At 38.2% G+C, this 15,028-nt stretch overlaps 1 protein-coding gene across 3 annotated transcripts in view; it reads left to right on the top strand.

Moving 5' to 3' along the window:
• KLHL1 (kelch like family member 1) overlaps window positions 1-15,028 on the top strand; it is a 187,620-nt gene that overhangs the window by 41,790 nt on the left and 130,802 nt on the right. For all 3 annotated transcript variants that reach the window (XM_063125995.1, XM_063125994.1, XM_063125993.1), the window contains one exon: window positions 4,888-5,024. In XM_063125995.1, coding sequence (XP_062982065.1) covers window positions 4,888-5,024 — 137 coding nt within the window. The remainder of the gene's footprint in view (window positions 1-4,887; window positions 5,025-15,028) is intronic.

Raw genomic sequence — 15,028 nt, 5'->3', positions numbered from 1 at the left:
GAGGTGGCTGTGAAATCCTTGCACTTCCACAGTTATGCTTAATGGCCACTTCTCCATTGTAAAAAATCCTTGGGAGGGGCACTGAACAGGGGAGGGAGTGGGGAAGGGACCCTTTTTTTGCTAGTAGCTTTCCCCCTGAAAACTCAGCTTCCTTTCTCCCCATGAGCTCTGGATCTGTGGTTTCAAGATCATGAACAAAAACAGATGAGGGGAAAGTTTCAGTGGAAAAGCAAGTAGAATAGAAAGGAAATACACCCCCTTAATCCCCATATCTTCTCTGTCAGTGGGTCAGTTCCCTGCATCTTTTCTTCCCCCATTCCTCAGGATCTAGTACAGTGGAACCTGATGTAAAAGCAGGAGATGAGCTTCAGCAAGCACACTCACTATAGTGAGAAGATACTTGCCACAGAGTGCTATCTCTCTGGGCTCATCTACACCAAGCAGATAGTCCACTATGAAAGCGGCATCTAAAAGGCAGGAGCCACACTACCTCTTTATAGCAGTATTGAAGTGCACTGACAACTGTTGGGGCCCATGACACATACCATATACCGTTTTCATACTATGTTCTTAGTGTTATATCCTGCTTGATGTAGATGTGTCCTGGGCCCCAACAGTTGTCGGTGCGCTTCAGTGCCACTATAAAGCAGGAGTGTAAATCCTGCAGTGTACTTCAATTATTTATTTATTTATTTATTTATTGCACTTATATACCGCTCCCATAGCCGGGGCTCTCTGGGCGGTTTACAGACATAAAGCAGTAATAAATTTTTACTATAAAGCAGTAGTGTGGTTCCTGCCTTTTATATACCGCTTTCATAGTGGAATATCCGGTTTGGTGTAGATGAGCCCTCTGTCTGTTTTGTTTTGGCCGTTTCAATAGTGGTGACAAACACTGAGGGGGATGTGTTTCTTTGGGAAGGCTTTATGCTAAATAGACTCTCTTACAGTCCTTTTGCTCTGTTTTTGGGTCAAGGATCTGGAAGCTGCTTAGCCATAGTCAGTTTACTGATTTATTTATTTTTTAATAATTTTATTTTTCTACAATACTTAAACATACACATTACATCCTCTCATAAAGAAAAACAACAACATACTACATAATATTGAAACGTTGAATACATAATATCTTATCTAAATACATAATCAAGATTAACATACAAGTGCACCCCCCACCTCAGGATCTCATTCCTGATTCCAGAATCTCATACTTTCTTCTGCTGGTGGTTTCCCACTTCCCTTAGAAAACACATATATTAGGAACTGTTTCCAAATTCCTTCAAAATCATTTGATTTAGCTATACCTCTTCTCCATTTAATATTACTTGTCAATTTATCATTAATAGCTATATCCCATACTTCTTTATACCATTCTTCAATAGAATATTCCCCTTGAATCTTCCAGTTCCTAGCTACAATCAATCTTGCTGCAGTCAGCAAATTCGTTATCAATTCCTTGATTTCCTTTTTACATTTAAAATCTTCAAATAGTGACAGTAATGCAACTTTTGGTGTTCGTTCTATCTTCATTTCCACAATTTCTTCAATCTCCAAAAACACCATCTTCCAAAATTTTTGAACATAGTTGCATTCCCACCACATATGTAAATACGTTCCTTTACTCCCACATCCTCTCCAACAGTTTGCTGACTGCTGATTATTTATCTTATTCAATCTAACCGGAGTTAGGTACCACCTCCATATAATTTTAAAATAATTCTCTTTTATTCTTACTGACATATTTCTCAACGCTCTTTGTTTCTATAGTCCCTCCCAGCCCTGTTGTCCTATTTGTTCATTCTTTTGTACGCTTTCTTATCACCATTACAAAAATTATTTATAATACTTTGCCAACTTTTTATCTCTAATTCTGAAATTTTTATTGGTAGCATCCTAAACACAAAATTAATCTTTGCTAAAATCTTCATTTTTATTAATGCTATTCTTCCAAACCAGGATAAGTTTAATCTTTTATATTTTTCCAATTTTGCTAAAATCACTTTTTTAAACACATTTAAATTCTCTTTCTCTAAACTCTCTAACTTCTGCGTAATTTTTATTCCCAAATATCTAATCTGATTCCTAACTCTCATTTCTCTTCCCTTTCCTTCCCAATCCTTCTCTTCCTTTTTAGTATAGTTAAACAACATCATTTCTGATTTGGACCAATTTATTCTTAACCCAGTAACATCCTCAAATTCTCTCAGTTGCTGTTTAATTCTCCCCATCTTTTCTATTCGATTTTTAATCGTCAGCAACGTGTCATCTGCAAACATATTCCGTTTAATTTTTTTCATACTACCTATTCCTTCAATCTCCTCATCTTCTCGTATTGCATTCGCCAATAATTCCATTACCATTACAAATAGGATCGGCGAGAGTGGACATCCTTGCCTTGTCCCTCTGGCTAGTCGTATCTTATCCGTCACACCATCATTCACTATCACTACGGCTGTATTTTGAGAGTACAACTGTTCTATTATAGCTCTAAATTTATTTCCGAATCCCATTTTATTTAAAACCATCTTTAGAGCTTGCCAGCTCAAACAGTCAAAAGCCTTGAAAATATCCAATGCCAGAATTCCCGCTTTAACCCTAGACTTATTTATCACCTGTATTACATTTAGAACCCTTCCCACTAAATTAGGCATCTGCCTACCTGCTATAAATCCACATTGATCCTCCCCTATATATTCCTCTATAAATTTATTCAACCGCCTTGCTAAAATAGTTGAAAAAATCTTAGCATCTTGGTTTATTAATGAAATAGGTCTATATGAATCAGGGACAGTCAAATCTTTATCTGGTTTTGGTATTAAAATTATTAATGAATGTTCCCATGATTCTGGTGTTCTTTCTCCTTCCAATATGGAGTTATACAACTTCAATAATTTTGGTACTAATTTTTTTAAAAAAACCTTATAATATTCTGAGCCTAAACCATCTACCCCCGGTGATTTACCCACTTTCAGATTCTCAATTACTTCTTCTACTTCTCTTTGAGTTATTACCTTTTCCATTAACTCTTTATGTTCTATTTTTATTCTCTTCTTTATATACTTTTCTATATAAGCTTCCAACTTCTGTTTTTGAGTATCCTTTCCCTTATACAATTCTTGATAAAATTCTTGAAATTTTTTTATTTTACCCTTCATTGTATGACAATAATTCCCTTGTTTATCCTTCAATATTCCTATCCCATTCCTGGCTTTTTTTTGTGTGTGAGTCTGGCAAGCAATCTAGAATTTCTATTGCTGTTTTCAAAATACTCCCTTTTTATATATATTAAATTTTTCTGAACTTCCTCTAAATTTAAATTTTCTTTGCTTGTATTTCTACTAATTTATATTTATTTTTAGATTGCCAATAATCTTTCTCCAATTTCTTAATCTCTTCCTCCAATTGTTCCTGCTCTGCTATTTGTTGCCTCCTTAAATTACACATTCCTCTAATACATATCCCTCTTGTTACTGCCTTCATGGTATCCCAAACTACTGCCCTTGACGTTCCTCCCTTCTCATTAATTTCCCAAGTCTCTGTGAGTTCTCTTTGCATTTTTTCTACCACTTTATTATACTTCAAAAGTTTTGTGTTTAATTTCCACCTAAACGCTTCTTTATAATTCTTTCTAACTCTAAACTCTAAACTTAGCAATGCATGGTCTGTTACTTTTATTACCCCCATTTCCATTTTACATACCTTACTTGCAAACTCTTTTGAAATAGAATATAATAGAATATAATCTATTCTAGAGTATGTATGATGAACTGAGGAGTAGTAAGAGAAGCCCGGATTCGACCCATTCAGTAAACGCCAACAATCTACATAATCTTTTTCTTTTACTAGTTTATTCAATATACTCTCTTACAGTCCTTTTGCCCTGTTTTTGGGTCAAGGATCTGGAAGCTGCTTAGCCATAGTCAGTTTACTGATAATCTACTAAAATAGCCAAAATAGGTAGAGTTAGGATCAGACTAAATGTTATGAGAGGTGGGTAGGTGTGGCCATTCTCTGTTTTTTTCTGTCTCTCTTCCTCCTAATGACCAATACAAACAAACTGCCCTGTGGCATCATTTCTGCATCTCCCTGCTCTTGTCTCACATAATTGTCTGGTGCATCAGGGAGATGCATAATGAAATGATGCCATGTTGCATCTTATTTGTCTTTGACAAGCAGTGAAGCATCATTCCACTGAAGTGTAGCTACCATGCCACCTGACTCTGAACAGTAGGATGCAAAAGGACATAAACTTTTCCAGCAAATATACCTCCTATCTCTAAAAAAAACAATGGAACTTTACTATTGGCTTTAATGGTGCCTTCAATTCTGAATTACTGTTGTTTATTTTCTCTTTGGATGTGCAATGGTTATTTGAAAATAAACAAAATAAATGATTTGTTACTGATTTTGGTGTTGCTGTTTTTTAAAAAGTTGCTTTTTCCAGTTTATTTTTTAAATAAATGGTAGCTTTCTTAAATTGCAATCACGTGCATGCTTATTCAGAAGTAAGCCCCGCTGTTTTCAGTGGGACTTTCTCCCAAGTTAATCTGCATAGGTTTGCTATCTAAGGCCTTAGCTAGACCTAAGGTTTATCCCAGGATCGTTTACGTTAACTGGTCATCCCTGTTCATGTAAATGACACACAGGATATTCCGGGAGCAGGCAGGGGCGAACCCGGGATGATCCTGGAGTAAACCTTAGGTCTAGCTAAGGCCTAAGTCACACCAATATTTTAAATATAATATGTGTTTTTAAGAAATCCAGATCTCAAATTGCTTAAAGTTTTCAACAGGTTGCTGCTAGCTGAGCACATTGAGAACTAGACTGCTCAACAGTAATGTGATATATAATAAATTAATGGATATATATGTGATCCTTTTCCCCCAGACTTGTTCTCAGTTCCGTTTCTGATTACTTTGCCGCCATGTTTACAAGTGATGTTTGTGAAGCCAAGCAAGAAGAAATAAAAATGGAAGGCATTGACCCAAGTGCACTGTGGGATCTTGTTCAGTTTGCATATACAGGTACTGTAATGCATTAAATTATATTTTCCACCTTGAATACTGGTTCATTTGTTTATCTTTCTTTAACCACAAGGGCATATTATACCATCTTCAGTCTATGTAATCTGAAATAATAGATGTTAGGAATTATAAAAAGGTGGGAAAGAATGGCATGCTGTGTCTTCATGATATTTATAAACATTTGGAGCACTGTCCTCCCCCACCAGGACCCCATGCCCCTTGGAATTCCCTGTGCACTGGACAGGAATAAATGGTTGTAAGTAAGGTGTGGGAAGGCTTTGGGTTATTATAAATGGTTGGATGCGTTGAAGCAGAGATTCCTTCCATGTACAACTGTGGGAGGGAATTATGGCCTTGATCCCTAAGAATATTAGCTAGCCAGCTTTTGGGGTCTGAGGGTTGTTGCTTTCAATGCATGCTTGCTTTGTATGATGGAACATGGCCTTTCAACTCCTTTGTGATTGTACAGCAACTTCATGTTTCTGCAGTACAGCAAGATAACATTGTATATTGATTGTACAGCAAGATAACATTTTCTGTATATATTGGATCAAAGTTCCTTTTCTGCTGTTACACTGTTGTGCCCAAATTCAAGAGACATATATCAGTGTTAGTAGAAAGAAAGTAACATCACTTCTCATTGTTGCTAGGAAAAAAAAGTGAGAATGGTTCTCACTAGTGTGAAGGGAATCTACAAATAATAGTTTATATCTACAGAGCGATAACTCTGCATTGTAGTTTATCTTAAACTTGTGGGAGAAAATTCAAAATACAAAACAGCTTAAGCAGAATGCAGTCAAGGAATCAAAGTTATGACTAATATGACTTGGTGGTTGAGAGACAGATTGCAAATGTGAATGCATTACTTCATCCTGTTGGTCAGTATTATTTATTTATTTATTTATTTAATATATTTGTAAACCACCTAACAGCTGAAGCTCTTTCAGTAAATATGGATGGATTTGTTTTCGATGCTTTTTAAAGTACGATAGGGCTGAGTTCTACTTAGGTCTGGTTCTCATTTTACTTTGGTGGCATGTGCTGTTCTTTCCCACACCACTGGAATAATATAAATCTGAAACTATGCAGGAGGACATAGGAGCCCATGCCATAGCTCCTCTGCATCTTATAGGATGGATATTAGGAAGATGAATAGAAAATTAAATTGCCAAATTGCAAACATTTATTGACAATGAAATATTAATACTTCTCTGATCATGCAGCACCCTTATCAAAATGACTAAAGTTCAAGAGCAACAAGTTTAGTCTGAAATATATATATATATATATATATATATACATACATTGCATACAATTATATTATGTTAATTGATTTTTCCTTTCTATTAAGCATTTTAATTGAATATTAAGATATTTGTTAAGACATTTTCTTGTTATAATGTGATTACTGTATGTTATTTTATAATATAAACTCAATACAGAGTTTTCATTATAACATAAACAAAATTACTGTTTCATTAGGACTTCCAGTTTAATTCAAATGGTATGTGTTAATGCAAATGTCCAAGTAACATATTACTACAATTTATGCTTGTTTTCCCTAGAACACTAATTACATAGCTTTCCATACCAGTAGGCAAAGATGGGCTAGTTTTGAAAATTATGTAATTTTTGATGTGCAATGAGGAATAAACCTTTGCCTAAGATGGCAAAATCGATCCGGGTGCTCAAACAAGTTTCCATTTGTAAATCACTCTTCTAGCTTTCCTCATGTAATTTCGTATATGTATCAGTAAGTTTCTGATATAGGTTGGTGTTAATATGTCCATAATTAAGTTGCACTGTACTGTCTAGAAAGTGAATGGGTTGTGTGGACTGGTTGATATTGGGATGAAGTTATTGAACTCATGCTGGAATTTTGCCAGCCCCCCCGTCCATGATTCCAAACAATAAAGATGTCATCAATGTACCTCAGGTAGAGAATAAGCTTATAGGGACAGGATTAAGAAAGCATTGTTCTGTGTGAGCCATGAAGATGTTGGGATCATGGAAGTCCCCATGGCAGTACCACTAATCTGGAGATATATGGTCACCCTAAAGCTGAAATAACTCTGAATACAAGATGGCAGAATTTAGTAGCTAAATATTCTGTAGCCTCATCAGGGATAATAATTGTAATGGCATTTATGTGGGTCTCAGCATCCATGGTAGTTTGTATGGTGTTTTCTGGGAGATGATGATGATTACACCATTTATCCCCCAGCCTTTAGCCAAAAAAGTTTCCCAGAGCAGCTTACAAAGATAGTTAGATGCAAGTCCCTGATCACAGGCTTACAATATAAATTAAGAAATGACGCACAAGGGATAGAAGATGTGGAGGCAGGAGACTGTAAAACAAAAACCAACTAGAAACTATAAAAAAGAGAGATGGTGATCATGTAAATCTTCCTTCTTTCCTGCTTTCGGAGCAGTTCATTGGTATTTCTTCTGTTAGGGCAGGAGAGGCCCAGTCTCTAGTTTATGAAGCAGCAGCAGGTGGGGAAGGCAGTAGTGACAGTTTACCTCACTGGCTTTTTACCCCTCATAATGGTACCTTCAGCTCACTGGTACTACCATGGGGATTTGCATGATGGCTAACTTAGGGACAAATAAAATGTTCTCCTAATCATGCATACTGGAACTATACATTATTGTTTCCCCTACATTCCAGCGAGCACATAATGCCCAGATTTGGATTGGGACCGTGGCACTTAAAGAGAGGAGGGTTTAAGCTTCCTCAGAACTATTTTTCCCCTGAAATTCCACCTTCTACTCAATAAAGCATCTTTCTCTTATTTAAAAAACCCTTTTGGGGGCCGGGATTTCAGGATGAAAATGGGCTGAGGAAGATTAAACCCTCCTTTCCTGAAGACTCATGGTCCTGCTCTGAATTGGCACCACTTACAGGAAGGTAGAGAAAACAATCAACTGTGCATGACTAAGGCCTTAGTTGGACCTACCTGTTATTGCATGACGGAGGGATGAAGATCTCGTGATGTTTTTATCGTGAGATCTCCTTCTGTTTACATACAGCATGCGATGACCTCAGAGGGAGACGCATCACGCCCGCCATTTTGTTTTGTTTCTCTTAAAGGAGAAGATGCACACGAACGCTCGTGCACAAAAGGTTACTTTTTAAAATAAATAAATTTCCCCACTCCCCCCACCCCACCCCCGATGGGCACAGTGCTATAAACTGTTTTTAAGAAGTAGTGTAGATCCTAGCTATGTCAGTATTCTCCTTGGGCTGTGGATGACATCACATTCTGCATGGCTGAGATTGTATGATGACTGATGTTACCACAAACAAGAATGCTATTTCTGGTGACACCATGTCATAAAACACCAGTTATAAAACCTCTTAGTAATGGAACTATAATACAGCGAGATTGCGAAGGTTTGTTGAACTTCCTTTTTATGTTGTTGTAAATATTTATTGATGTAGGCTACCTTTCTGTGATACTTGTAAAGTTTCATATTTTGCTTTGTCTTGACAACAGTGTCACATTGGTTGCACACCGGTCAATAGGGGGCATTGAATTAAAGTGGGCTTTTACCGACCAAACTGAACGTACTGCCAGCCACGTATAGAAGCCTTTACAGAGTCTTGATAAACTGCATGGTTTTGTTGTCTGCTTGAGACTTACAAAAACAGGGGCTGTTCAAGCACCTGGCAGGCAACAAAAATTGTCTGGTAGGCTGTTTAACATACCGTATCACAGGTGTGTTGCAAATCAGAATTAAAGTTAGCAGTCTAACATCTTCTGCCATCCTGGACTCTTTTTCTCAAAGGGAAAGGAGAAAGAGGCAATGGCCAGGTAGGAGGAAAGCTTCCTTACTGCCACCATTTTATTTACTAGGCTTTTGGCAAAGCTGTATAGCCACTGATTTGGATGTTTGGGGGAAATGAAGGGTAGCTGAGAGAAGGACACAACCGATGGATTTAGAGAGTGTAGAGAAGAAGTCAATATAGTTGGGCAATTTACAATAAAAATTGAAGAAAGGGGAGTTAAGTGGAAATTACGGAAAGAGAGTGGTGTGTATAAATGATGGTGAGGGGAAAGTTGTTCCCAAGTTGCATGTGTGATTATGGAAAGTGGTGGAAAATGGAGTAAGAAACTGTAGCTTGATGCTAATCATACTACAGACCTGGGGATCTTTTGTACCTGGGAGCTGGGCTAGGCAGAGAACTTCTACTTGTGTACTCTGATTATCACAGGGGAGTTGTTCCTGACAAGTGATAAGTTAACAGTATCAGTGATTAGGTCATTTTTAAAAAATAAATAAATAGGTAACACCTGCCTTTCTAGCTGGGGTTTAAGTTCCAGGCAAGTATGTGTTTAGCGTAAAGAGATGCGAAAGGAAGAAAAGGAAAGTTACATCTGGGAGACTATTTTAAAGCTGCCAGAAATACCATACAGGACCTCTTAGATCATTATGCTGTGACAAAGATCAAAATCAATAATTTTTTCAAACAAAATTGTGAAAAGGAACTTAATCTGGCATCCCTTCCTTGCAATGTCATGCTTATAGCATTTGTTGCAAAGTCCGGGCAGTTAATATGGCACCAATAAAAAGTGCTTAGAACAGGTATAATGCCTGAAAGTTGGGTTGTTAAAGTACACTGTAAAAATGTTCTAACGGTGGCCAGAATTTCATATGGAATTAAAACACTGGATGTCACCTTTTGTAAACTGGACACTTATTTTAAACAATTTACAAATTCCAGCATGGACAATACCACTTTTACGTTTGCCATTGATAAATACAACCGTGCCTATTTATTTATTTCATCATATACATGAATGTCCTGTTCATCCACACACTTATTAAAAATAACCATTCATTTGTTTATTCATGCCATTTCTGGATCAACTTTCTGCAATTAGGCATCCAAGTCAATTTGCAATTCTAAGCCAATTCACTTACATTTTAACAATACCAACTGTAAAATGACATAAAATATTATAAAACGTTGTAAAAACAAGAAGCGATATAGAAACTGCAAAAGCAATCAATCCTCTCTTCATGGATAAGTTGGTATGATAGTCAGGGTTAGTGGCTCTAACCGTGGCTTAAAGTGTTGTGTGTGACAGCACAGCTTGTGGTTTTTGTTAACCCCAAAGAACCACAGTTTCGCTAACCACAGAGCCTAAAGTGTCATCTGAACAGGCCCATGAGTTGGGTGGGGCCACTCATTAATTAATTAATTAATATCCAATGTTTCCACCAAAAATAGTGCACAAGGTAGCTAACAATATTCAACACAGATGAAAAATAAAATTTTTATTAAGACATAACATTTCAAGTTTCACTAAAATGTAATTAAAGGCACAACAATGCAAGAAATAGGCAGCAGTAGCCAGGCAGTTAAAAAACCCTTCAGCAACAGAGCAGCTTATATGCCAAAGGCCTGCCTGAATAAAAACCTATCTTCTTGCTGATGGAAGGACAGCAGAGAGGGGGCCAACCAAACCTCTCTCAACAAGGAGTTTCAGACCCTGGAAGTGGTTTCCAGGAAGCCCTTTCGTAACGCCACGGAACATGCTTTTAGTGGCGGCAGGAGGGTGAGAGAAGGGCCTTCCCCAAAGATCTTTAAACCTGGATATGCCCATGTGGAATAATGTGGTCTTTCAGGTAGCCTGGTCCCAAGTTGTATAGAGCTTTATGGATCATAACCAGCATTTTGAACTGTGCATGGAAATAGACCAGTAGCCAGTGTAGCTGTTGTAATGAGGAAATGGTGCTGCTTGTAACCAGCCCCAGTCTGTTCAACAATCTGTTACAGCATTCTGAACCAGCTGAAGTTTAAGGACTCTTTTAAAAGGCAACCCCATGTAGAGCATTTTATGGTAGTCTGTACTGGAGGCAACATAATCATGGCCAGATGAGACATCTACAGGAATGGGCACAGTTGTGCAAACACATTCCTGTCTACTCCTAGGCATTCAGATTCAAGACTGAATCTAGGAATACACCCCAACTGTAACCTGAATTTTCAAGGAGAGTGTAATTGCATCCAGCACATCTTTATCTCTATGTCCTGGTCTGCCTTTTGATAATCAGGAGGGCCTCTGTCTTGTCAGGATTAAGTTTCAATTTGTTCATCCTCAAACAAGCCATTACCAACATCAGACACCGAGTTAGAACTAGATCAGTTTCCTTGGATTAAGATGGAAAGGAGAGATAAGAGTTGTGTGTCATCAGTACTGGTGGCACTGAACCCCTAAACTCCTGACAACCTTTCAGCAGTTTCATGCATATGTTAAATAGCGTGGGGAACAAGATGAAGCCCTGGGGGACATCACAGGCTAATGCCATGCATCATCAGTAATCTACAGTCACCACCTTTTGAAATCATTCCTCCAGGAAGATCAAGAGCCATTGCAAAATGGAGTTCTCAGAGAGGTGCCCCAGAAGGATACCATGGCCAATGATATCAAAAGCTGCAGAATGTTCCAGCAGAACCAACAGAAATTAGCCAGTATGATGGAGTTCAGGGTAGATTTTTTGAGCAGAGATCATGTGACTGCCTCTTTTAGGCAAGATGGAATCACTCCTTGCCCTAAACAAGAATTCACTACTACTGTTACCTGCTCTGCCAGTCCTCCTCCCCGGCTGTTTTTATAAGCCAAGGCAGTTAAGGGTCTAGCACACATGTGGCATGCTAACCACATATGATCCAAGGATCCTGTCCATATCCATCAACTATACAAACTGAATAATAGTTGGACAAGCAGAGGCAATAACACCTTGCTGTGCTCCCCATAATGGCGTAACTACCTTCCATCACCATATCTTCCTTTGCCCTCTACTGTTTCAGTGGGCATTTCCTCTTTCTCTCCATCTCCCTGTGCCTTTTTGAAATATATCTATCCCACCAGCTGGCAATAACCGCATCTCTAATAGCAATATAAAAACAGGCAACCTTTTCCCTTCTCCCCTCTGTCCGATAAACAGGATGGTCCTTGTTCATCCCCAAAGTGGCACCCCTAAAGAAAGGTCACGACTTTGGGGTTGGCAGGTCTACACCCAAGCAGCCCATCCCTTTATGTTTCAACCCCAGGAAGTTGATGCAAGCTGGTGCAAGGCGGCATCCTGTTGTGGTGAAGCAGTTGTATAATGTAGCATTGGAGCATATAACACATGCACATACACACACCTGTTTAAACCCAAAATAGTTTCTCAGGGGAATTTACAGATTTATAAGGGTCACTTTGAAATTTCAGTATCGTTTCCATTTGGTCTTTAAAAACAAACAAATAAAACAAACAAACTACTTGGGGTCTGTGACACTATAGGAGATAGAAAAGCTTCAGTCACTCAAGGGTGCACTAATTCTGTTATTGGACATTTCCCCAAGTATATCCTATATTTTCTTACTGTTACACTCTGTACACTTGGCATGTATGGGTATATTAAAATATGGACATGGGGACCAGGATTATGCCTACTGACCCTGGCCCTCATCATGCATGGATTCAGTCCTTTGTGCAGAGTCCAGGTTCATCTTCCATCTGTATCCCTCCTGTGTTTTTCCAATATTTTCTTCATCTTTTCTTCTTGCTAGAAACAAATCTGTTAAGGAGAAAAAGATGGAGTTGCTGCACAATGCATGTTGGTTGCTAGTGCAAGAAGCCCTCTTATCTGGAAGGTTCCTGGGTCTGCACGAGGCACAGTCAGGGGTAGGACTAGTGGGCATAATCCCACCCCTTCCCATCCATGCATAGATTTACCTAGTTGCACAATCATGTCTTTAGTATATCCTTTTCCTATGTCCTCCACCCCAAGTACAATAATATTAACAATTTTTTGCAGTCTCTTTCATTTCTTCAATATACACATATCATAATCTGACAAAACCGAAGGCAAGATTACCAATTATAACTGGAAGATACTTGCAGCAAACCTTTTCATGATTTTGTCTGAGTTGAATCTGTAATTAGCTATCAGAGTTACCAACTGCTGATGGAAAGTTTTAGTGAAATACTGAGTGATAGCACAAGATACAGGTATTGCCATTTCATATCTGTCTCATTCTTTCAGATTTTAAACATTATTTTATCCCTTTTTAAAATGTCTTTGTATTCATTTTCCCCTATGATGCCTTCATGTGTTTATCCATCCATTTGTTCATTTTCTCTCTGTATCTGCAGGTGCTGTTAAAAGAAGTGCATTTCTAGACAACTCACTCTTTCTCATGACTCAGTCATTGTTATTTACTGTTCAACCCAATGGACTCACTTGTGTGAGTAGTTATTTGTGCAGTAAGTCATGCAGGTATGTTGGCTGCAGTAATGGCAGTGCTGAATCTTACTGGCCTCTGCTTCTGTAAACCTTGTAAGCTACTAAACAACTAGAGACATTATACCAGTTAGGCATTGAACGAGGTTCAATTTAGGGCAGAACTACACATTATCTCAAAAAACATGGGTTCCTAAACCCATGTTTGCTGAAGTAATATAGATGTGTGGGGCAGAGTATTTGTTGGGGAGAACTGGAAAATGGGAGGGGCTACCCAGTGCTTCATGCCTATTCTCCTGTTCACATGCCACCACCCCTAGGCTGCCCCTTACTCGCTGGAAGGCTTACTTCTGATCACAAAATTTGGCGGTGGCAGTGGCGGTAGAGATCAAGTTAAAGTAGCCTACACGGAAATATTTTCAGAGGAGAATTGATGAGTGGGAAAGGGCTATAAGTACCTCTCTTGCCCACTAATTTTTGCCTGCAAACGAAATGATACTGAAAACAAACTTATGAGAACAGCATATTGTTTTATCAGATTGTTGTTGGCCGATTGGTTTGTTACAAAGCACACTGTTTAAAAATTCCACAATAGTATTGCAATATAATAAAATAATGTAGATGTTGTTACTGACCAGAACGAAAGAAAAGAACTACAATATATAAATAATAACTTTTAAAAACACATTTCTTAAAAATTTGAAGGTTAGGACAGAATCTTACACCTTTATCTGGTACTATGAATGAAAATAAGCATCACAGTAAAATTATGGAAAGTTATGAGGTCCAGATTGTATTGTAGATTTAGGGTAATATGGGCATCTGCCACAATAAAATACATAAATAATACAGTGAGTTTCATCACTGATGTTGACCAATCTGTGGCATGGCTACTGGATGTGGCACCGCAATGGCATTATTTATTTATTTTAAATATTTCTTGGCCGCCTTTCAGGGCAGAGGTCTTCCAAGGCAGATTACAGCAATAAAATACATAAAATAGTTAAAAAGTTAAAAGCTATAAAACATAGTAAAATAATGCTAAAAGCAACAATAAAACTCAACAATAAAACCAGCAGCAGCAGCAACAAAGGCATGCCTGGATAGAGCGCAAGTGGGTCAAACCAGGGGTGAGCAGGGCCCCTTTTTCAGCCCGAAGGCCAAATTCAATTTTAGGGAAACTCTCAGTGCAGCATTCCAGTGATGGGTGAAGGTAAAGGAGGCAGGTCCAGAGGCAAATTGGGTCTGACCAAAATACGCAAAATACACCCCTTCTAGCAAATTGTAATTTAACGCTTTTACATACCAGTAACTGTGAGTGAAACTAAACAATCTGCTAATCATGCATTGGATTACTTATTTGAGTGTAAGGGCACGAAGCCACAATTTGGATTGGTACATGGCAATTTGGGAGAGGGGTTTTAAGCTCCTTCCCTCACATTTTCATCTCAGAATTCCACTCCCCCCCCCTTTAGGAGGATATAAAAAAGCAAAAAAAAAAAAAAGTATATGCATTGGAGAATCCATGGAGACATTTTTCTTCTTTTAACTCCCCTCCCCCCACAGGGGTTGGAGAGGCATTTGGGGATGAAAAAAGGAGGGGAGAAAGTTTAACGTTCCTACCAAAACTCCAGGGTCCTGATCCAAATTGGGACCATGCACACTTACATACAAGTAAGTAAGCCAATCAGACATAGATCTGCATGATTAACAGAGCATTTAGTTTGGCCCTGTGCATTAGCAAAGGCATTTTAACCTTT

This window comes from Elgaria multicarinata, chromosome 5 (assembly GCF_023053635.1).
Source record: "Elgaria multicarinata webbii isolate HBS135686 ecotype San Diego chromosome 5, rElgMul1.1.pri, whole genome shotgun sequence".
Classification (NCBI taxonomy): Eukaryota; Metazoa; Chordata; class Lepidosauria; order Squamata; family Anguidae; genus Elgaria; species Elgaria multicarinata.
The sequence above is the reverse complement of the archived record's forward strand: the minus strand, read 5'-3'. Positions and strand labels throughout refer to the sequence as shown.